This window comes from Pholis gunnellus, assembly GCF_910591455.1.
Source record: "Pholis gunnellus genome assembly, chromosome: 19".
Classification (NCBI taxonomy): domain Eukaryota; kingdom Metazoa; phylum Chordata; class Actinopteri; order Perciformes; family Pholidae; genus Pholis; species Pholis gunnellus.
The window spans coordinates 996,467-1,018,839 of NC_136546.1; the positions used below are offsets into that span (position 1 = coordinate 996,467).

General features: G+C 41.5%; 1 protein-coding gene across 1 annotated transcript in view; it reads left to right on the forward strand.

Moving 5' to 3' along the window:
* The window catches only part of nrxn3b (neurexin 3b), a gene marked incomplete at both ends in the record, with an annotated part of 276,695 nt that overhangs the window by 74,123 nt on the left and 180,199 nt on the right, over positions 1-22,373 (forward strand). The window contains 2 exons of the mRNA XM_079179868.1: positions 222-660; positions 3,447-3,830. Of these exons, the coding sequence (XP_079035994.1) occupies positions 222-660; positions 3,447-3,830 (823 nt within the window). The remainder of the gene's footprint in view (positions 1-221; positions 661-3,446; positions 3,831-22,373) is intronic.

Below are 22,373 nucleotides of genomic sequence, written 5' to 3' on the forward strand. Positions count from 1 at the left end.
TGATATTACAGATTGTAATGGAGTGCAATTCATTCACATGGAAATAAATGTTTTTTCAACCATCACTGCACTGGCAAATCATCCCCTACTGTTGTGAAAAAAACTAAGGGAAAAGAAAACCCTCTAAGACACAAATCCCACTGCGGTATAATCATCTTCACACATGTCATGTGTTTACTATGCATACATATATGAGTCTCAAACATATATTTCTTCCCCAGGTGGTGTACAAGAACAATGATATCCGGCTGGAACTGTCCCGCCTCGCCCGCATCGTGGACCCCAAGATGAAACTCCAGGGTGATGTGGTGTTTAAGTGCGAAAACGTTCCCACCCTCGACCCCATCAACTTCGAGACGCCAGACTCCTACCTGGCCTTGCCGAAATGGAACACCAAACGCGTGGGTTCCATCTCATTTGATTTTCGCACCTCCGAACCCAACGGGTTGATACTCTTCACCCACGGCAAGCCCCAGGACCGGAGGGACGCAAAGGGCCAGAAGAACAACAAGGTGGACTTCTTTGCGGTGGAGCTGCTGGACGGAGGACTGTACCTGCTGCTGGACATGGGCTCCGGCACCATCAAGGTCAAAGCCACACAGGCTAAGGTCAATGATGGCGCCTGGCACCATGTGGACATCCAGAGGGATGGTCGCTCAGGTAAGGATGGAAGCGTAAGAGAAGGTAGTGAATCTGAACTTTTGTTTTCATTTTGAAACTGAAACTTCACTGATTTACTACAATGAACTACTTTAAGGGACACAGTTTACCAACAGTAGAAATATAAACTTCATTTCTGTTCATCACTGTCACAGGTTGTTGAACTGTGATCAGCACGGTGCAGTGGGCTCTCGTTATGTCACACTTCTCTCTCTCAAGAAACTCAACTCCTTTGACATTTGACTGAATATGAATTCATAGACAGAGCTGACAAGGTGACTAACAAACGAGGACAGAGTAATCAAACCGAGAGAAATAAAGGTTTGCTCCTGTACGATACATCCTAAAAGTGAAGGAGTGACTGCAGTATGTGTGGTGACATTCTTAAATATTATTGTTCATCGTCAAAAATTAAAATTCTACAATTCATTTATTATTTGTAATATCAGGTAACTAGAAGTTAGGTCTCATAAATAAATAAAATATCATAAATATAGGGTTAGGGTTATAGGGTTATTCTTTAAATCATTTTTACTTTTTACTTTCACTTGTATGCATTTTCACTAACTTGCACCATTACCATTTTACAACATTAATAATAATTATCAACTGGTTTTGATCTACTGAAATTGTTTAGATTAATGGAAATTAAAATAAAGAAAACCCCCGAGAATAATTATAACACTGCAGGCTGACTGTAGCTGTCACAATAGGACCGCACCAGCTGTAAGTTGTAATCATGTTACTGCTTGTATCAGCTTTTCCTGCATCACAACCACAGGATGACGTAAACTTCCTCAATATATTCATTTCAGCGATGATTTATACCCGGGGATGAAGTCATACTTCTCTCTAGATAGCTACTGACTCTGTTTCCCCTCGCTTCCTTCCATCTCTATGTCCTCTGACCTCAAAACATGGCCAAATACACAGAAAGTATTAGAAGAAGATTATATTAGAGAAAAGGGTTCGAAACTTCTGATGCCTTGAGCTCCAAAACCCAACACAATCTCTGCATTAGGGTGGGATCCTCCAGAGGACCAGGGTGTGTTAGTCGGAGCTACAGCCTGTGTTATATATCAGGTTAGAGCAGCCAATTTAGCCGTGTGTCAGAGCTCGCTGCTTTGATTAATCACCAGCACAGCACCCAGTGTGATAGCAGAGCAGAAAGTAGGATTTTCACAGGGAAAAAGAGGAATGAGACAGATATAAGGATACCAGACTGAGGGATGGTTAAGAACAGGCATAATCACACTTGTGGCTCGAGTGAAATGTTAATAAGAGTTGCAAGTGAATTAAATCCCTTGTCCACAAAGATCTCCAGCTGGAATCTCTCCGTCTGACTGCAAGGTGAATGTCGCACAAGTATCATTTTCTGACGGGATAAATTCTGAAGAGTAAACATAACTTTCTATGACCATGAAGCCTACTGCTACTCTACAGAATCCAGTCTGCATTGTCGTTCATTCACTTCACTGACAAACCAGAGAATTGTAGTGTGACAAACGGCTGACTCATATGGACGGGTCCAGTGCTGGTTGCCCATCTGCAGGTCCACGGTATATTACGTCTGGTCAATACAATGGCAGTGTTGTCAGTGTGCTGCATTTTTCTGATATAAAATAATCATCTGTTCTTGTGTCACATATCTCGCCTGCGATCAGGCGCTGTGTCACTCCCCTTTCCTTTCTTTACAGTTGTTGTACTGAAGTGACATCCACTTGATGGACTTCACCAACCCTGTGCAGTCGCTTTGGTGTTGGTGCAATGTAACATTTCAAAAAATGAGTAAAATGAGACATGTTAGGCTCGGGGACGGCGAGAGTTGTTGCAGTGGGCCACCCCCAGACCCATCGGAGGGGGGCGGTCCACAGCTACACTCCCAATGTGGGTTCTCCCCAGACCCGCAGTTGGGACCCGGTCCAGTGTTGATTGATGATGTTCCTTCTTATTCAGTTTAATATCTCCATCCAACCAACCCAAGCTTTGCTTCTGTCGTTCCACTTTATTTGATCATTTCCATCTCTGGGTTGAAAGAAATGAAGCTTTCCCGCCGCAATACCGCCGGGTCGCACCTTTTTACCTTTTAAACGTTTCTAAAATGTTTATTTTTATTTTTTGCGCTCTCGGTAGGGAGAAAAATTATGAACTAAACCATTTTAGCAAATATGTGGTGGATATGAAGTTGATAGAGTCTGGCTGTCTAATGATTTGGTATGTTTGGAGTATAAAGAGAGTCTAATGTCCCGACACCTTTACCTTACACAGACAGTAGTGGAATTATATTTATTGTGTTCTATTCTAACTAGCTGACAACGTAAATGAGTCGCTTAGATTTTTACATTTATAAGACCACATCTTAGCTCAGACAAAGGTAGTTTAGCTGTTCTTGTCAGCCTCTTTTTGCAGCTTTGCTGCTCGTGCTCACCAGCACCTCCGATTCCTAAGTGCAAAATTACCAAAAATCCGTCTTTAACTTAAGTCTAAAGCTTATGTCAGTCACACAATTAGATTGAGAATATAATTTCTGTTCAGTCTTAAAATATCATTCTTGGAGTCGTGCCACATTGAGGGCATTTAATGTCATTCAGTGGAGTTTCCGTTATTTCAAGGACTCCAGTGAGTGAAATATGGCAGCTCACTGAACTAGTAGAACATGGCACAGCAAGGCACAAGTGATAATATCTCACTCCCCAGCAGTCTTTATGATAGGAGTACATTACAGGACATGTTGGCATCCACATTTATGTATGCCAGTATTTAATAATGGATTTCTCTTTCTCCAGGCATCATCTCAGTAAACAGCCGTCGATCCCCTTTCACAGCCAGCGGGGAAAATGAGATCCTGGACCTGGAGGGGGACCTTTATCTGGGTGGTCTGCCTGACAGCCGTGCGGGCCTGGTGCTCCCCACTGAGCTCTGGACCGCTATGCTGAACTACGGCTATGTGGGCTGCGTCCGGGATCTGTTCATCGACGGACGCAGCAAGGACATCCGGCAGATAGCTCAGTCCCAGAACGTGACCGGCATCAAGTCCTCGTGCAGTAAGGTGACGGGGAAACAGTGCGACAGCAACCCCTGCAAGAACAACGGTGCATGCAAGGAGGGATGGAACCGCTTCGTCTGTGACTGCACTGGAACCGGCTTCTGGGATAGCACCTGTGAGAGAGGTGAGCCCTCTGTCCAATCATTGATCTCTCTCTGGTGAATGTCTTTTCTCTCTTATTGTAATCATTTTAAAATCATATTGGGTTTGTCAGAAGGCTTATTGATTTTTTAGTAAAGGACTTTTTAAAGAGGGCACAGCAGCTGTACTCCTTTTATGTGCTGAGAAATCTATTTGGTCAGTGCAGTGCTGTTTCACCTTCTATCAATATGTTTGTGTAGCTTACAAGATGCATGATGTTGACGATTGTTAAATGAGTAGTTATTACAAAGTTGCTGTATCTTTTCTGGCATGCTAAAGATGGTTCTGAAGTGGTAGTGATGTAGCCTATGTCTGCTAACAATAGCTACTCCAGGCAAAGTGCACAATACTTCTGTTTTAGCAGACAAACGGACGTGTGACTTGGGACACGTCCCTCACAATATTTATGGCATCTTTGCTGAAAGATTTAATAGGAGTTCACTTTTCTGCCAAGTGGCTTTGGAAAAGTGAAGCCGGTTTTTGTGTTGGGGAAGGTTCTGCTGGTGAATTGGTCTCTCCTTGTCTGGATTTTAAGAGCTTGGACACATTAAGCTTTTATGAGACGGCGGAGATAGGGACACTCCGAGCTGTGGGAGAGTATGTTGAGATTGTCCTTCACTTTTTCACTATTTCACAGAGATTTTTGGGCATTCAGTAGAGGGCTTTAAGTACTCTCCTAAGAACTTGAGGTGTGTAGAGAAACATACTTTAGGAGGAATAATGAGTATCTGGAGAGTTATGTTACACCCAGCAGTATGTGACTATAGGCCAGTGGGATGATAAGGTGTTGTTAATGATTAAAGAAGAATCAGAACCTACATGTACCTTACATTGAGAAAGGTCTGTGTTGTAGACGGTTAAAGACTGAGTCATGTCCCTCCTGTCTCGTTGATGTACCCTAAATAATTAAGCTCATGTAGAATGTATGTGATGTAGAGTACATGTTGTGAAAGAGCTAAACTTCCAGTGGGAGCCCAGTTAGGAAGCTGCTGCTGTCTGATGGAGTTAACCTCGTCTTAGCAGGACCGCTACTATCTATTCTAGTTGCACTCCCGTGCTGGTTTATCAGCACAAAGGGGAGAAGATAGTGGTGTACTAGGAAACACTCAAACCCAGCCAATCTGCCTCGCTGACCTTCTACCCACAATAACAACACGTTGTCATCTGTCCCCAGCGCTCCATCCACTCATTCTTCTTCCTCTCTGTCCTGTTTGGCTGCCTCCCACACATCGATCTCTGAACGTCCTATCTCTGCATTCAGTGAGCGCCAAGAGACCTCAGCTCTGGAGCTACGCTTCAGTCTGTTCAGCAGTACATTTTTACTCCACCCAGTGAGACCTGAGGTGTGGTGTGAGCTGCTGCTGATGCTGTCATGACTGAATACTAGTTTATTTCTTTCATTTCACATTGCTGTAAATTAGGGTCATCCAGTTGTGTAGTCCATAATCAGAAAATGAATTAACAATCATTTAGTTTAAGGTCATGGAGAATACTATGTATCATTACTGGAAGAAGTACTCACAACCTTTACTTAAGTAAAAGTACCAGTACAACAATGTAAAAATACTCCATTACAAGTAAAAGTACTTCATTCAAAATCCTAGTTAATAACTAACAGTCCAAAAGCAGCACCAGTAAATTCTACTTAAAGTATCACAAGTACTTGTTCTGCAGAACAACCCCCTTTGTGTTTTAGATGGAATTTGTTGTTCATTTGTTATATTTTAGCATCCTTTGGGCCTCATCTTCTCAGTGGTAGCGGAGTGTTGTGGGTCAGCTCTGTGGTCGGGTCTGAACCACCTCAGCTAGAGCGCCGGTCAGTGCGAAGGCACAGCAGCTCGATACGAGAGCCCTCTCAGTTTGCCGTGCCGCTCTCTCTCTCTGTGACGGAGAGCGGGGCCGACCACCCTGTGGAGGAATGTGGCTGCTAGTGTCAGCCATTCTTTTATTCCCAAAGCATACGACCCTGTTCTCCACCACAGTGAAATCAGCCCTCTGTACCATTTCTGTTCCCATGAAAGACCTGCTTTATCTCAGCAGTCACTTTCCAGAGCTCTCCTGAGCTGAGCAGCTCACCTTTTTCCTGCCGTCATTCTCACTGTTTGACCCTCAGCTGCAATCTGCAAATGGGAGGTCACGTCTGGTGAAACCAGGGAGACAACATCATCTGCAGATAGCACAGGGTCTGGATGTTGCACTCTGAATTACAAATGAGTGTGATTCCATTAGCGTCTACATTCTCTAGTGATTACTCAGATTCCAGTTCACAGCAGAATATTGTTGAAGCTAATTGTTGTCTGCTTCGGAAACGTTCGCCCTTGAGATGAAGAAATTGCTTTGATTTTAAATGTTGGGCTTGAAACAATGTGGTCTTTGTTTCTTTTCTCAAAAAGAATTTGCAACATGTTGGAACGAATGGAATTGTATTAGTCATGCTGGTAGAACCATTTATTTTCCCTCTCCTCCGTGCTTTTAAGCTGCCTCTGGAGCTCCCTAGTGACTATATCAAACAGCCACTGAGATGTATTCACACATGACACTTGCTATTGATCTTCTGCAGCTCGCTATACGGTACAACAGAGAAGTGTGCTCGTATGATGAGACAAGGGGTGAAATGATAGAGATCAGCGCTCTTCCCGGGAGCCTAACAAAGGTTAAACATTTACATTACAATGATTGGCCTTTACGGGTGACTTCATGCTAGAATGTAAATACGCTCTTCTGTCTGTCTTTGTTGAAAATAATTTGATAAGTTCAGCATACACTTTTTTGTGATGTTATATACTTCAAATGGATTTTCTTGGGAGGCATTTGTCACATTACGTCATCATTTCTAACTAAACTCCTGAAGTCAAGGAGCTCTCATATCTGAAAAAACAAGGTTATCTCTATAGCAGCCGTTGTATTAGGTACGCCTGTGCAATATAAGGCAATCCAATACAAGTGTTCTGCCATAAAGTCCACTTTTAATATACTTAGCTTTTGCTGTTGCATTTTTTTGTCACTTCCTGTGTGCCTGGAACAAGTTCCAAACTGCAAAGGTGATTTGAAAAACATGGAAAATCTGTAACATGTATTATTTACTCTACTGCACCCTCCATGTTTGATTTTTAAGTTGTATATTTGTACTGTAATTTAAATACCACTGTATTTGTCTGGGATTTGTACAAACCTCCTTTAATACAATGAGGTCATTTCTGAGACTTTGGGAGTTTTAGCAACTTTGGCAGAGCTTTCATTGTGAAATGACTAATTATACATAGTGGATATTTAATTGGCTTATTCCAATACAGGCTTTACAGAGTATTTATTTATATATATATATATATATATATATATTTATTAATATATTTGAATACTATTGAGCCAACAAAATAAGGATTTTCCATTTCCGGAAGGCTTTGCTGTTGGGGGAGGCAATTTGCAGAATTTATAAAGGAACACTTCAATAAATAAAATATGAACAAATCTAAATAAGTAATGTGAAATTTAGAGACTTTCGTTGTGGGACTTGTGATCTCACTATTAAACTGTGCTGTATTATACAATGCTCAGATAATTGGTTGGAAAGGAATGTTTTGTAATTCCCTTCTAATTACTCATAGCATAAAAACAGCATATTGTTATTAGTCCCACTTTATTTTAGTGAATATAAAGAAAGAGTTAACAGCTTTCTCAGGCTGTTTTGGTGACATTACTTGGAGCACATTTAACATTCTAAATGCAAATAGTCCTCCTCATGTGCCACTGTTGTTTTTTACAAGTTAAGACAGCCCAGGCCTCGTGGAAGTGCTTTCAGCTTATTCACACTAAATGGTATTTTTGGAACTCAAATAATGGAATCATCAGAAATGAAATTCTCCAGATGATCATATTTGTATTGAACAGAGCACGTTGCTGTGTGTAATTTCTTCTTTTCCACTGGGAGTTAAAAAAGCTAGCAGTTTTCTTGCTCTGTTTACCAGAACGAAAATACAAGCCGACAGATATTTCAGACTGTTTGAGGAGATCAAAGATCTTACCAGGCGACAACTAACAGACAACAGCGCTCCTGTCTGCTCTGTTTTCTGCCTGCTATCTGTGCCAAGTTTAGTTTACACATCATTTCTGTCTCTTATCTCTGCTTTTTTCCCCCTTACTCTGTGTCTCCCTTTCATTTGCTGTCTTGACATTTTTACTTTCTGGGTCTCCCTGTTTATCCCTCTCCCCCTCTCTGTCACATTCTCCCTCTGTTTGGCATGTCTTCTTTAACTCCGCCCATGAGACACGACAGCACCTGTGCTATCACACAAACAGATGTAGTGCCAGCATGGGAGCCAGTGTGTGTGTGTGTGTGTGTGTGTGTGTGTGTGTGTGTGCGCGTGTGTGTTATGGAAGTGCATGTTCTGAATATGATGTGATAAAGCAATGAATATCATCACACAACGTGTGTGTGTGTGTGTGTGTTCACACTAGCCAGGCAGTGCCAATGCAGGTGCAGGATGCCGGGGCCCTGGCCCTGATAGACCCCCCTCATCTGGGTTGTGACCGGGAGTGTAGCCCTGCCCTACCTGTGATTTGAATTGGGATAGGGCTTGGCTCGGTGCAGCTCCAACAGGCACACATGGCGAGGAGAAGAGAGGAATATACTGGGCACATGTATTTACATGGTTTGAGGGAACATGTTGGCCCTCACACACCCCTGAGATGATAAGGCTTGTGGAATTGATATGTTTTGCTTGTATTTCTGTAACCTGTTGTTGTTGTCCTCTGCTGTGCTGAGCTTTAATTATTTGGTAGAGTGTGCAAAGGTTATTCATCTTACTTAGCACTCCAGCTGCGTGGGATTTGTCTAATTGGGCTGAATCAGGCCTACAGGTTTAGTTCAGAGAAGTACTTTAAAAAGTGATGCTGGAAAATGATTTTTCTCTCAAATAGCCTGCAGTCAGTTCCACAAAGAGCAAAGAGAGAGGAAATCATTACCCTCCTGTAATGATAATGTTTGAAGATGGGCTTTGTCCTCTCTCTTCTTTGGGAGGCAGCTCGAGACTTTATTCCCTTTTGATTGTTACATTCCATTACATGAAAGGGTTATCCAAATGTTATTCCCCCATAAGGAAAACTCCAGTACAACTGATCATTCATGTCGTATTTGAGTCTAACTTGCAAGAGGTGACATTAATTCGAGACTACAGAGGGGTGCATTTGATGTTGTCGGCTGACTGGCGAGAGACTAAGTTCACACGCGCTGCCTCGACTGAGCGAGCCACTCATCCATTCAAACAGTCAGTGAGTCCAGCTTTGTGTTTGTAAACCGCATGTGGGTCTGCTTGTGTGGGTGTGGGAGGGGAGCTTTTAGGGAGCCGGGGTGTTGCTGACAGCCGTGTATTGCAGAGTGCTGTGCAGCTGATAAAGTAGCCCAGTTAATCAGGTAAATAGGCCTGTAATGAAGTGTGTTTGTCTGACGGTGTGCCAGCCCAGCGCCCAGCCATCCCACTGAGACTCTCCTCTTTCTGTCTTTCTGCTGCATCAACATACACACACACACACACACACAGATACAGATACACAGTCAGGACCACACACACACCAGTCCACTGGGGACAGATTGGATTGTGTCTAATGTATATTGTATTTTCCCTGACAAGATGCCACCGCCCAAGTACAGTAAGTGCCTGTGTTTCCCTCCTGTCACTGGATCCAGTGATGGCTCTGGGCCTGAGCTGATGGCTGGAAGTGTGTCCACCACAGATCAGTGGTGACGTAGCTCATTATACTGCTGGTTTCCTGGTTCTTAATGTTTTCACTGCATCAACTGCAAATCATTTTATTTTTGTTCCAAATAAAGTAAATATTAATTTGATTGATTGAATGATCATGAGGAATTACGAATGGTTTTTTTTTCTTCTTTTTTGTGTGCTAATTATTAAGTTTTGCCTAAACTCACACACGTCTTAATCAATCACAGCGGTTCTCACAAAGGTAGAAACATCAGAACACACATCATGCAATTACTTGCTCATTTTGCTCGATGTTCATAGTGGCAGTGAAATAATAGATTACCACAGTGGCGGGCCGTGCATTGTATACCTGGGCCTTCAGTGCTGTTCTACTACAGTTGAACCTCCTCATGACGCCACAGCTACGGTTATTATTTGTTTTGTGTAAAAATTAAGCTCAACACCTACAAATACACTAACTGCAGAGTGCAGATACCTGTACATGAATACGAGCTGCGTAATGAACAGACAATGCATTAAAAAACCTGCAGAGCTATCACACGTATTCATCCACACACTGAAGAGCACGGGCCATTCAAATATTATTCACATCAGAGGGAACAATATTAAATAGACAAATGAACACAGTAGTAACGCTACGATCACTCCCTCCAGGAAATACACGACACCTTAATTCTTGTTAGTAACGGATTTATTCGTCTGTCAACACCGAGAGGGAAAATGAGTCCACTTGAAAACACATGAATCTTCAAAGATGATCACTTAAACACTTTAACTTAAACTTAACTTTAACACTTTAACTTTAACACTTTGCGCGGAGTATATAGACTTCTGCCGCTTCACGTGTCTTCTCGTTGCTGTGCACCGACTAAATGTGTCCCCAGAGCAACATAGGACGTAACAATGGTTCCTATCACATATTAAACCAAATAAAAATCCATATTCATAAAAACAAGTTGTACAAATAATAATATATAAACAAGCATATTAAAGCTACTGCAGATGTAAAAACAAACGCAGTTCACTTACCAGAGCTACTGTTCACTATTTAAAGACAAAGTCCATCCTCCTTTCTTTGTTAATAAAGAGTTTAATCTCACGGTTGTTCAGTAACGTTACATCCGTGCGTTTAAGTTCCAGTAAGAAGTCCTTCTCATTTCATGGACGCCAGTGAAGACAGTCGAGCCTCCCCAGTTGTATTTCCTGAATACGTTTTAATGCGTTTGAGGGCTGAAAATGTCCGCTCGAAAATGTCAGGCTAGCCCACTGACCAATCACGTACTTGTAGACCAGCTAGCAGGCTCTGACACGTCAAAGAATACGCCCAACATGTAAAACTAAAGATCTGATTGATTGAAGACTATGACAATCAACAATATCATCCCCATTCACTTAAACTGCAAAGGGATTCACTTGTAATTCTGCAGGCCTCGGGCAGATTTCTTTAACCTAAGGGGTGAACATAGGGTGAAATCTGATTGGATAAAAGCTCTACTTAAAACAAGCTGCGCTGGAAGCAGAGCAACTGAGGAAGACAGTAGCTGTGCAATGAGAAAATAAGCTAATGGGGAAAAATAATTATAATACATATAGTGTATTTATGAAAAATTATTATATTATAAAATAGCTATAACTTTGTGATTCTGTCTAGGCCAGCAGAGAAGGCCATGCTGGCCCTGACAGCCCACCACTGGGTTACCACATGGCTTTTACAGTTCAATAATTATAGGTAGTAATGGCTTTGATGGCCGCCACCTTTCTATATGGAATCCCATAATATTATCCCTGTTTATTTTTGGGTTCTGCCTGAAAAAAGCAGTGCTTTTTGCAGATGATTTACTATTGACTATTTATCTGTGGTGGCAGATATACTTATCATACTGCAAAGGACAAGAGAAATGATATCATGAATCTGAACGAGAGAGCATCATGACAGAGCGATACACTTCTGTGCTACTTGCCCGTAAAGTACAACATCACCACAGTATGAACCTTAACGTTTCAACAAGGTGTTAATTATCTGCCACAATTATTGTGCATTGTGTTGTGCACAATGATTATTCTATTCTTATGATTAGACAGTATTGAGGCATTATGGGAACACGGTCAGAAATATGAGAAACATTTCATCCCAAATCTCTGGGATCTCCCAGTGCACCATCTCTGTGATAACCTGTTCATCATTATGGTCACACTTTCTATGACGCATTATAAACATACTTATGCGTTACAATCTGCTCTATAGTTATAAGAACTCATATATATATATATATATATATTCATAATGCATAATGATTGATAACAATATTCATAAAATATTATAAAGCATTTTATAATGACCTTTAAGTATCATAATACTTCATAACTGCTGTTCACTTACAGACATTTTTCTTTTTGCAAGGATCATACTGTGTTGTAAAGCTCAGAGTTGTAACTATAATCTTTTATAATCACTTTTATAATAATAACGTGATTATAAATTATTCTAAATGGGCATTGTATGATTTACATAGATAGCATTAAACCTAATCGACAACAACAACACGCAAAATGTTATGAAATGAATGTTTCCCTTTAAAGTGAACAATGATCACTTATAATCACACTATAAAGCATTCAGTCATAATAAAGAATCATAAAGAGATAATGTATTACAAATAATATGATCATTCAAAGTGAGTGACAAGCAATTATGCAGTATTATGATCCTTAACCTTATGAGTCATTCTAAAATGCTTTTGTCTTCTATCATTGTGAATATGTATCAGTGCTTTAAAGTGGTGCAACGGATCATAAAACTCACGATTCAGATCATTTCACTGTCACGGGTCGGATCAGGACAAAAGAAAAAAGATTTAGAGATCCCTGATCATGTTTTTTTCTCCAGATATTAATTCCCGATCATTGATGATCCATATTGACAGTTATAGATCCCTTTGTTGTTTGATTATAGCAGCTGGTCTACAAAGATTCTGGCTCTTTCTTTTTCTGCAACCGTCCAAAAAAATCATTTCAACTGCTCTAAAGTCAGTTGTCAAACCACACCCGTGTACATGTACTGTACTAATCAGTACAATGCTGTTGCACACCAATTTTACTGTCATATTTTCTCCATATTTCATTTAAAACAGCAACATTTTGAAGAGACACTTTACATTGTCAAGCTTAAATGAACAAAACCAATTTACACAAGAAACCAAGCCTCAAACCTTGGATGGAAAAAGTTGCATTATTTGGATATAATGTTGCCTTTGCTTTAGATTTCTGTGATTGAATACAATTTAAATTTAAAAAGTAAAGCATATAGACACAGGCGCACCTGATGCTGTGTGTATATGAAAACATTTTTCTGCATTTTCTTTTCAGATTTGAGTTGTATATTTAGTTAGATAGATAGATATGTACTTTATTCATCCCCAGAGGGAAATTAGTTTGTTACAGCAGCAAACGAAGTAACATAAAAATATTAAGTATGAAAAATGCACAATATATACAATAAAATAACAGAGTAGAACATATTGAATATAAAGAAAATAAAATAACAATACAAATGCACAGTATATACAATGAAATATAATTAAATTAACTAACTCGGTAAACTAAACAGTAGTGCAAAAGATCACCGACAGCAAACAGACAACAGTGTAGCGGTGTTCTAGTTGTGTGATTGATTTGGCCAGAGGTGATGTATTATAGAGTCTTATAGCAGAGGTCAGGAATGTTCTCCTGTATCTGTCCTTGTGACAGCGGAGCTGGATCAGTCTGTTGGAGAAAGTGCTCCGCTGTCCCTGCAGTAGGTGGTGGAGAGGGTGGTCCGGGTTATCCAATACGGCTAATAGTTCTTCAGTGTCCTCCTCTCCACCACCTGTTCCAGATAGTCTTGTTTGCAGCCATTGATGGAGCCGGCCTTCTTAACCGGTTTGTTGGTGTCTCCGGCTCCAATGCTGCTCAGCTGAGGAAGGTCATGGTAAACGGCTGAAAGCTTTTTGTGAAACTAAGTGAGTGACCTTGAGTTTAGTTTTTGTCCTCAATGTCAAAGATGAATCGCCCAACTGGAGCTAGTTATTTTAGTTTCTGAAAGCTAAACCTCTCTATACAGTTGGTTTAGTTGTCTAACCCTAAATACTGGTTAGCCTTATCAAGTGACAATCTGCAGAAAATGGAATGAATATTTCACGTCTTATGTATGGGGAAATGATTGTGTTACAGCAGCAGGTTATTCAAACATTACACTGGGCCAGTAAAACCCCAGATGGAGTACCCGAAGCAGCGGATGGCGTTTTGATCAAAGGAAGTGAAGAAGTAAGATAGAGCTTGAGAGCCAGTGCTGCTTTTATGATATTAAAACATGATTATTAGTTTGTGGATGTTTGTGGCTCTGTCTCTGTCATATTTCTGTTTGACAGGATGAGTTGACTCATGCAGCATCAAGCTTCTGCGTAACATTGAATAAAGCATGCAGCCGTCTGAGTACACGTACTCTCCAGATACTTCTCCTGAGTCATCATGAAGTAGATACCCACGCAGAGGAGGAGGGGTTAGGACGTCTCCAGAAGCTGAGGAATCATGATTAAGCATTCAGCTCTGTCACTTGGAGGGAAAATGGTTTCATCTCCCTCTTGCCTCACGACCAGACAGCTGAATTAATAGAAAACAGCAGAGTACTGTGTTTATGTCTCCAGTTCCCTTTCTTTTCTAAGGAAGGATGATGGTTAAAATAAGCCTACCCTTCATCTCCCTTCCCACTACACTGTAACTCTCTCTCACCTTTCCCCCCCTCTCCCCCTTGTGTTGTCCCAGCCCCACTTTCTCACCGTAAACTGGTGATAAGCACCTTTTGCTGGGACATTTGTCTCCACAGACAGAGAAAACGACACTTCAAGGTCCACCCTGACTAACAGACCAGAGCTCACATGGAAATACTGTGCATACACAGGACAAGGACAAGGGGGGGGGGGATTGGTGAGTGGGAAACATGAGGTAAATGCAGAAAAGACAGTGAGGTTGAAAATACAAAAGGGAAATGTATAATAGAAGGGGACAGCAAATTAAAAATGAAGACAGATTAGATGGAGAACAATAATTGAGCAATCAGCCCTGTAAAGGATAGTCCTCAAAGCATATTTAACAACAGCATGGCTCACCCTTTGTAAAGTCATTTTGCTTTATTCTTGACTTGACAAAATTGTCTAACCTATACATTTAGATATGTATGTAGTGGATTCATTTAAATATACATGTGATGGATTGGGATATTTCCCTTTTTCTCTGAAATGTACAGTGTGAGTATTCGATACACACAGACAGTACAGGCTCCCTGGCTGTGGACGTTGTGACTGACTCGCATCCTCTAAATCATGGCGCCTCCGTGGTGCCCTGCAGGTGGTAGATTTGAAGCAGCTCACCATTACAATAATGAAACGATATCATGCTCATTTTAGAATGACAGTAATATGTCGAGGAAGTTCAGTGACCAATGAGACAATGACACTCCATCATGTATCTATTCAACGTGTGTGTATGTCTTCTCAACACAGACAATGCTCACTTTGTGTTTTAGGTTTGTAACAACAAGCAATATGATTGACAGGCCTATAGAAAAAATGAATAAGAATATGTAGCCATATATCAAGATGAATGATGAATATATATATATTTTTCATGGGAAAATAAAATGCTATATTTTTACGTCGTGGTCTTGGAAGGTATCAGTCAAACCGTTTCTGATGTCACAGTGACTGCTCAGTTTAGAATTGATGTGTCAAGGTGCTCTGACACACTGCTTGAAATGTGTGGCGCATGCTGGGCCTCTGAAAACTAGAGGCACACTGGCACCAGTGTAGAGGGCACAACAACACTTTCAGGTGCCATGGTAGTAAAGTGGTAACGTCAAAGCCAGGTTCTACTGTCATAGAACGTTGGCTGTAATGTCTCAGTCTACACTAACATGTTGGCTCTTTATCCAATCATAATCAACCATTGTGTAATTCAAATGGAGTCAAAGAAGGCTCTGTTTGTGAACCCAGCGTTACCAGGCAGTTGCATGTTGTCACGCTGGGAGCGTGACAAACACACTTTTGTAATTTCGTGGCCAGGCTCCCAGGTGCCCAAATGGGGCACACTTAGGGTCAGAAAGAAAGCATTATCAGTTTAATATTCCATTTCACTTTCACTACTTTCACTTCTTTTAATCCAAGAGCTAACCCCATCATGACCAACTTGTTCTCACTCCCAACTCATCAAATACAGCAGCCAGTCAGTGGCTCTACATGTCAAACTATGCAGGGGGGTCTGTGTTTAGTTTACAACAATCTGATGAATGCAGTACAGAGAGTCACCAGAGTAAAGGAAAGGCCTTCAGTAGAGAACTAAGGAGCACCAAAAAACACCATTTACATGTTAAAAAAAAACCTTCACAGCGCCTGCAAGCTATTGTAGCAATAACTACCAAAACAATCCTCCTTTCTCTTCAGCTTCTGAAAGGTTACTGCAGAGACACACACCTAATATGAGCTGTGAGATTGTGTGTGTGTGCGTGAGTGTGTGTGTTCGACTTGTTTTGCAGTTTTGCAGCCTAGGGAAGCATGCTAAAGTAATCCTATTTCATTTGAAGCTGAAACGTGCTTGTATTGTGCTGGGTGTAGAAAATGCCTGTGTCCCAACAAGGAAAGCAGGCCCCTTCTATTCACTACTCATCTCTGCTTTGTTCCATTTGTCTTTTCACACTTATCTGCTGCCCGTTGGTGATTAATCGTGGAATCAAGTAGAATAATTAGTTTGTTATCTACTGCATTATTAAGCATGTCACATGTTTTCTGAGCCGAGTTCTGTGGTTTGGCTACAGACACAATCCTGCTCTGTTTTTTTTATCCTCTTATTCTTTCCATCTCCAACTGCTGAGATGGTGGTTTAGCAGAGAGAAGGTCCTAAGTGATTGGAGGTCATGTAGATTGAATTTTAAATCTCATGGATGCCAGCTGCAGAGGCATCTCCTCTCGTCTCCCACAGAGGAGATTTGAGTTGCCTGACATTAAAGATGGTGTTTCCTGCCTCAGGTGCCAGAAGACAGACTCATGGCGAGCTGACAGTCGTCCTCCTTTGCTGGAACAGTGTGCCGGTAGTGCCTGATGCCACTCTGCTCCACAGATTCTGATTGTGAAAGGGCTGATGTAGTAGTGGATGGAGATGGAGAGGGAGAGAAGAGAGAACACCAGAGAGGCAGCGATGGAGAGACAGATGTTTGTCTGACAATGTTTACCCTCAAGAAGAGCAGATCCTCCTGCACTTTAAAACAATCTGTTCGTTTCAGTTTTTTCACTGCTTAGAACATTATGCTGTTGCTCCCTAATCCCCATTTGTAATTATATGTGTGCTTAGGAGCTGTGGTGGGTTACATAAACACTGACTCTCATTGTAGCACGCCATGCAGAAGAGGGAGGAAATGTGCTGCATCCATCTCCCCCTGCTTTCTGTGTCTCATTTCATTCCTTCTCTCCAACAAACTCTCCCTCTTCTTTCTGGGTGTCCCCCCCCCCCACACACATAGAGAGAGAGAGAGAGAGAGAGAGAGAGAGAGAGAGAGAGAGAGAGAGAGAGAGAGAGAGAGAGAGAGAGAGAGAGAGAACATTTAGAGGAAATCAAGCCTTCAGTGTTTGGCCATCTGAGCAGTTGACAAGACTCCAAACCTCCCCCGGCAGCAGGGGGGAGGGTTCTCTGACAAAGAAAAAGGGGGAGAATAGAGACACTTCTTTGCTACAGATAGCAGCGTACCCTCTCCGGGTTTTACGGTAGTATCTGGGATTGCCTGTTTTTTAAATGCATCAAGAGTCACTCCGGTAACATGACTTGATGATATTAAATGTGCTTTGTCCCCTTTAGGCAGCTCCTTCTCTTCTCTTCTTCTATCCCTCACTCCTGTTCCCACCCTTCTCATCTCCACCCTGATCCATCTCTCAACATGTCAAAGGAGAAGCTGGTGTCCACAGCAGCTGGCTGTCTTTGACTTTGCTGCCCCCCAATGGTGCTGTGGTTCACTGGTTGGGTGTACATGCAGGTGTGCACGCTGCAGTTTATGAGTTAGAGCGTGTTACAGCTAACACTGGTGCTTTTTATTCATTGAACCACAAACAACCATTGTGTCGGAAAAGGCATCGGGCAACTACAGGAGAGGTCCAACCCCCCACCCCCTCTGGAGTCTTGTAGAGGTAGCGGCTGTACATTTGATCAGCATACTCAGTGGTTTCAACAGTAAACAGGAGGGACAGCTCAGTCCAGCAGATGTGGAGGAGTTTTACAGCAGTTAAACATATTGCTAGAGTTGTTGGAAATGAGGCAGAGCAAAGTTCTCGTGGTACAAGGAAAAAAACAGACACCCACAGGAAAACAGTCATCGCTTCCCCCACATCTACAAGTTACAAGAGTACTGTGAGTTGTATAAGTAGTTAATGTATTGGCCTCTCACACACACACAAACACACACACACACACACACACACACACACACTCACACTCACTTCCCAACAATCTGCGTGTCTGATGATGTTCTTCTTCGTGCAGTGCCCTGATTGCCTGGAGGGTTAATGATTTAACCAGTGACATTTGCTTCATGTCATTCAAGTCTCCCTCTCCCCTCATGTTCCCTCGTCTCTCTACTAACAAAAGTAAAAACACAACTGTGCTTTAAATAAACAGTAGCACTAAGTACATTTACTGATGTATCTTTACTCCCTCTCATCTAATGCATCAACAACTGAATGCACGGTCAGGTCAGGAAGATTACACAAAGGCAAAACCATAAATCAAACAAATGCTCTGTTTCATTTATACAAACCCAGCAGGGAATCACGGTGGCACCATACTGTAGAAGATGTAGAAAACATCTGCTGCAGCCAGATTACAGACTGTAATCATAAACGGTGGGAGGAGTGACCACCTGCCCTGTTTGCTCTGTCTGCTGGAGAGTTCCTCCATTACAACGCTCTTTTTAACAGGATATGTCTTTCTCAACGGGGCACTTCCATTCTTTACCTCTGCTCTAAGGTCACAGCTTAGGTTTGTTTTTGTACACAGAGTGAGCCCTTGTGTGTGTAGCTACCCACTAAGCAGGAGTTTTGCTCCATAGATCATCACAAACCATCATTAATCATAACTTCTACATCCCTCAGGTCAGACACAGCTGCTTTGCTTTGAATAATCCACCTGAGAGACTTTTGAGGAATGCCATTCTATGACGTTTACCAGCCGTGAGGTTACCCTGTAGAGCCTATTGCAGGGGTGTCAAACTCATTGTTGCTCTGGGGCCGCATCGGCATCATGGTTGCCCCCAAAGGGCTGGTTGTCGGCGGGGGGGGGGGGGGGGGGGGGGGGGGGGGTGCTGCTGCTCCTTCGTCGTCGTCGTCGGCGGGGGTGGGGGGGGCTGCTGCTGCCACATACGATGGTGGAGGTGTGTGCGCGCGGATCGGGGAGGAGCTCCGCCGTGCGCGATTTCCATTTTTTTTTTTTTGCTGGTAGATTCGCGGGCCACATAAAATGACGTGGCGGGCCGGATCCGGCCCGTGGGCCGTATGTTTGACACCCCTGGCCTATTGTATCATATTTGTTACAACAGTTTCAGAGACCTTTATGTAATTAACATGAGCAATACTTTCCTGGAAAAACGTATTGTATACAATCCTATACATGTCTGCTGCCATCTGGTGGATTTTCAATGCACTGCAGGCAGTAGCAGGTATTTCAATTCCATTTCCAAAATGGCAGCCGTCATGACGTGACTCGTTCCGTTTTCGGCAGGGTAATCGTTGCTAATTTTGAAACAGTTACGGTAAGAATACAATTTATAGTGTTACTAATATTTCAATATCAATATTTACTGTATTGAAGCAACCTATAATTAATTACTGTTTCATTATTTTTTTACAGTAAAATCATGTTGAAAATATAGGTATCAAATATGAGACAGCAGGTATATAAAGTAAGAATTCACCTGTAAATCCTTGTATTGTATTTCATCATGCAATCTGGATTATGCCATATCACAATGCCAAATACACTGTTTTGATTATTTAATTAAACTAATTAAGGTAGAAATGTTATAGTAAGATATATTGAGTGGAAATTTATGTTTTATATATATATATAATAACAAATCCTTGGCTATCAAAATCGTTTGTTATATTGCTTGTTTCAAAAAAAGAAACTCAGAGTAGACAATTTTTTAGTTTTTACTTTTAGATGGCAAAAAGGTAGTGTTGTGGGACATGTGTGACGACCCTCTCTGCCCTGTCTGCCTGTTTGTTTGGCTGCCTTCCTTGCAGGTGTGGCAGAGGGTCGTCAGGCAGAGTGGAAACACCTGAGGCCATTAGCAACACTGGCCCTGTGTGCCAGAGCACCCAATATAAAAACATTCTGGACTCTCAGTTGGCTTCTCAGTTGTTCCAAATGTTCAAAAAGCAATGAACATCATTTGTTATTGTTTGTAAAATAAAAATTGTTGTGATAAATAAATTGCCCTCTTATACCTGATGTAACAAATGTGATACAAAAAAAATATTATATAGGTAAAAAAAAAAAAAATATGTATATATATTTTTGGACTAAAGGTCCAATAAACAATTCAATATCAAAAATTCAGAATTTTCTGAATATTATTTGATGGTTCAGGCTTCACAACAGCGTGAGGATGGTTCAGACACTTTGTTTTTCCAGGTCTAGAATGAATAGCACAGCATGATGTCCATTATGAAATCATACTTGAAATTGAATGTGCAGAGGCTTGTTTCAGATACTGATTCTCTGTCCCATGTTGATAAAGCTCTACGGATTTACCTCATCCCTGTGTAAAGCCTATTCAATATGTACGACGCACAAAACCGCTTACTGTTCCATATTGATGCTACATCAACCCTTGTGATTTAGGATATCCTGATAAATTCATCTCGGCCCGCTTCGATTGAGCATGGCTGAATATTTGATAATCCCTGTGAGTGTGTGTGCTGACCTCCTGAGTTCTACGGTCTGATGGGGATGTTATTCTTCAAAGTGCTTTCTCCAGACTATGTCTAAATCTGAGTTAAGACAGAGCATTGTGTTTTACATTTTAGGGTTTCTCTACAAATCAGTGTGTCCATTACAGGAATTAAAGAGTGAGGGAAGGAGAAAGTCAGTAAGAGAAGGAGATTAAAAAAGAATGAAAAAAACAAGCTGGCTGTTAATAAACACAGACTGCAGTTATCTATGACCATGTCATCAAACCACATGGATTCTACAATGATGTTGTGGGGCTATACATTATTTTACTCATCTTAGTTGTCATGTCAATATATCATTTCAAGTGAAAACAGCAATATACCCAAGTGCTTAAACAGCTACAACATATTTAGTCAATGAAAGGTGAAGGCTGAAGCTGTACAGTAGCGAAAGACTCCTAACCTTTTAACAAGCCTATGAATAGGCTCCATAGTCACTGTTGTGTTGTCTTTATGGCTGGCACAGTCCACTACTGTCAGCCCTGTTTCTAGCAGCAGGCCACAATTTTCTGAGACCAAAACAGACTGAAGAGGAAATGGAGTTTTGGATTCAGTCAGGTGGCCAGAGACACGACTCCAAATGAATGCTAATGCTGCTCTGTATCTGCTGGATGTGTAACGCTACAGTTTGCTAACATGTTAGCCATAGCTTTACAAGGACTGTGTTTTCAGCTTGTTGTGGTTATTGCAGCTGAAGGATTTTCTCACAAAATACCACGACAACACAACTGTGGCCCTGAGAGCTCAACACACTGCTAATTAAGAAAACATTCAAATAGACACAAGCAAACAAAGAAACAGCTTCACCAATTTGACAACCCATTGGCAGCATTTAGAAGAAGCTCCCAACCCAACTGAAACTGTTTCCAGGGGAAACTAAAGTGATGAACACAGCTGGGACATGCTTGTTGTTGCCATGGCTGTGGCTTATTAAGTTGACTATCCATCACAGAGTCCTAAAACGTGCAAAGCATTTTTGCACGTGTCAAAGTCAATGTGTTTTCTAAATGTGCTTTTGGTTAGATTTCTGAAATACGGTCTGTGGTTAACACAAGCTAAGACATTTTAAAGTTTTGCTCCACGATATATAATATGTCAGTAAATATCCCTCATGGGAATTTAGAAGCTTTTACATGTCTTAAAGAAGGCGGTTGCTAACAAGTGTCTAAATGAGATTTTAAAAGGCCATCACCTCTACTCATGCGACCGCCATGTAGTTTGTTTATAGCCTAGCGTTAGCTTTTTACTGCTGCTGATAGTCTCAAAAGTCATAAAGGTCGTTCATTTATGAACAAAACTTATTTTCTGCAATCCACAATGGAATGGAAGAATGCCATTGGCTTTCGGTCAGGGGAACTGGTGTGTTGCAAGCTTTCACTTTAGTAATCCATCCCTGCAGCTCTCTGTCCACATCTTATAGTAATGAGCTACAGACTAACGCTGGCGGTAATATCTGAATCAATGTGTTCAATGTTGACATAAGCCTAGAAAATAGTAAAATAGTAGTACAAATAATTTGAGGTCATCTTACAATGGCTAGCCGACTGCAATAACTTCATAACCCACAAACAGCAACAACAGGTGCCCCGTGTCCCAGACGTGTGCATCACTTTTTAGTGATGCACAACATTTTCTGCTGTGTCGTGAGCTTCTTGCTTTTTCTAAATGCTGCGCATGTGTCGTCTTCATTTGACTGCCTTGTTTCTATTTGCCTGTGTTTTCGTAACTTGCTGCTGTGCTTTTAACTCTCAGGGCCTCCGTACAAGTCAAAGACAGCAACTG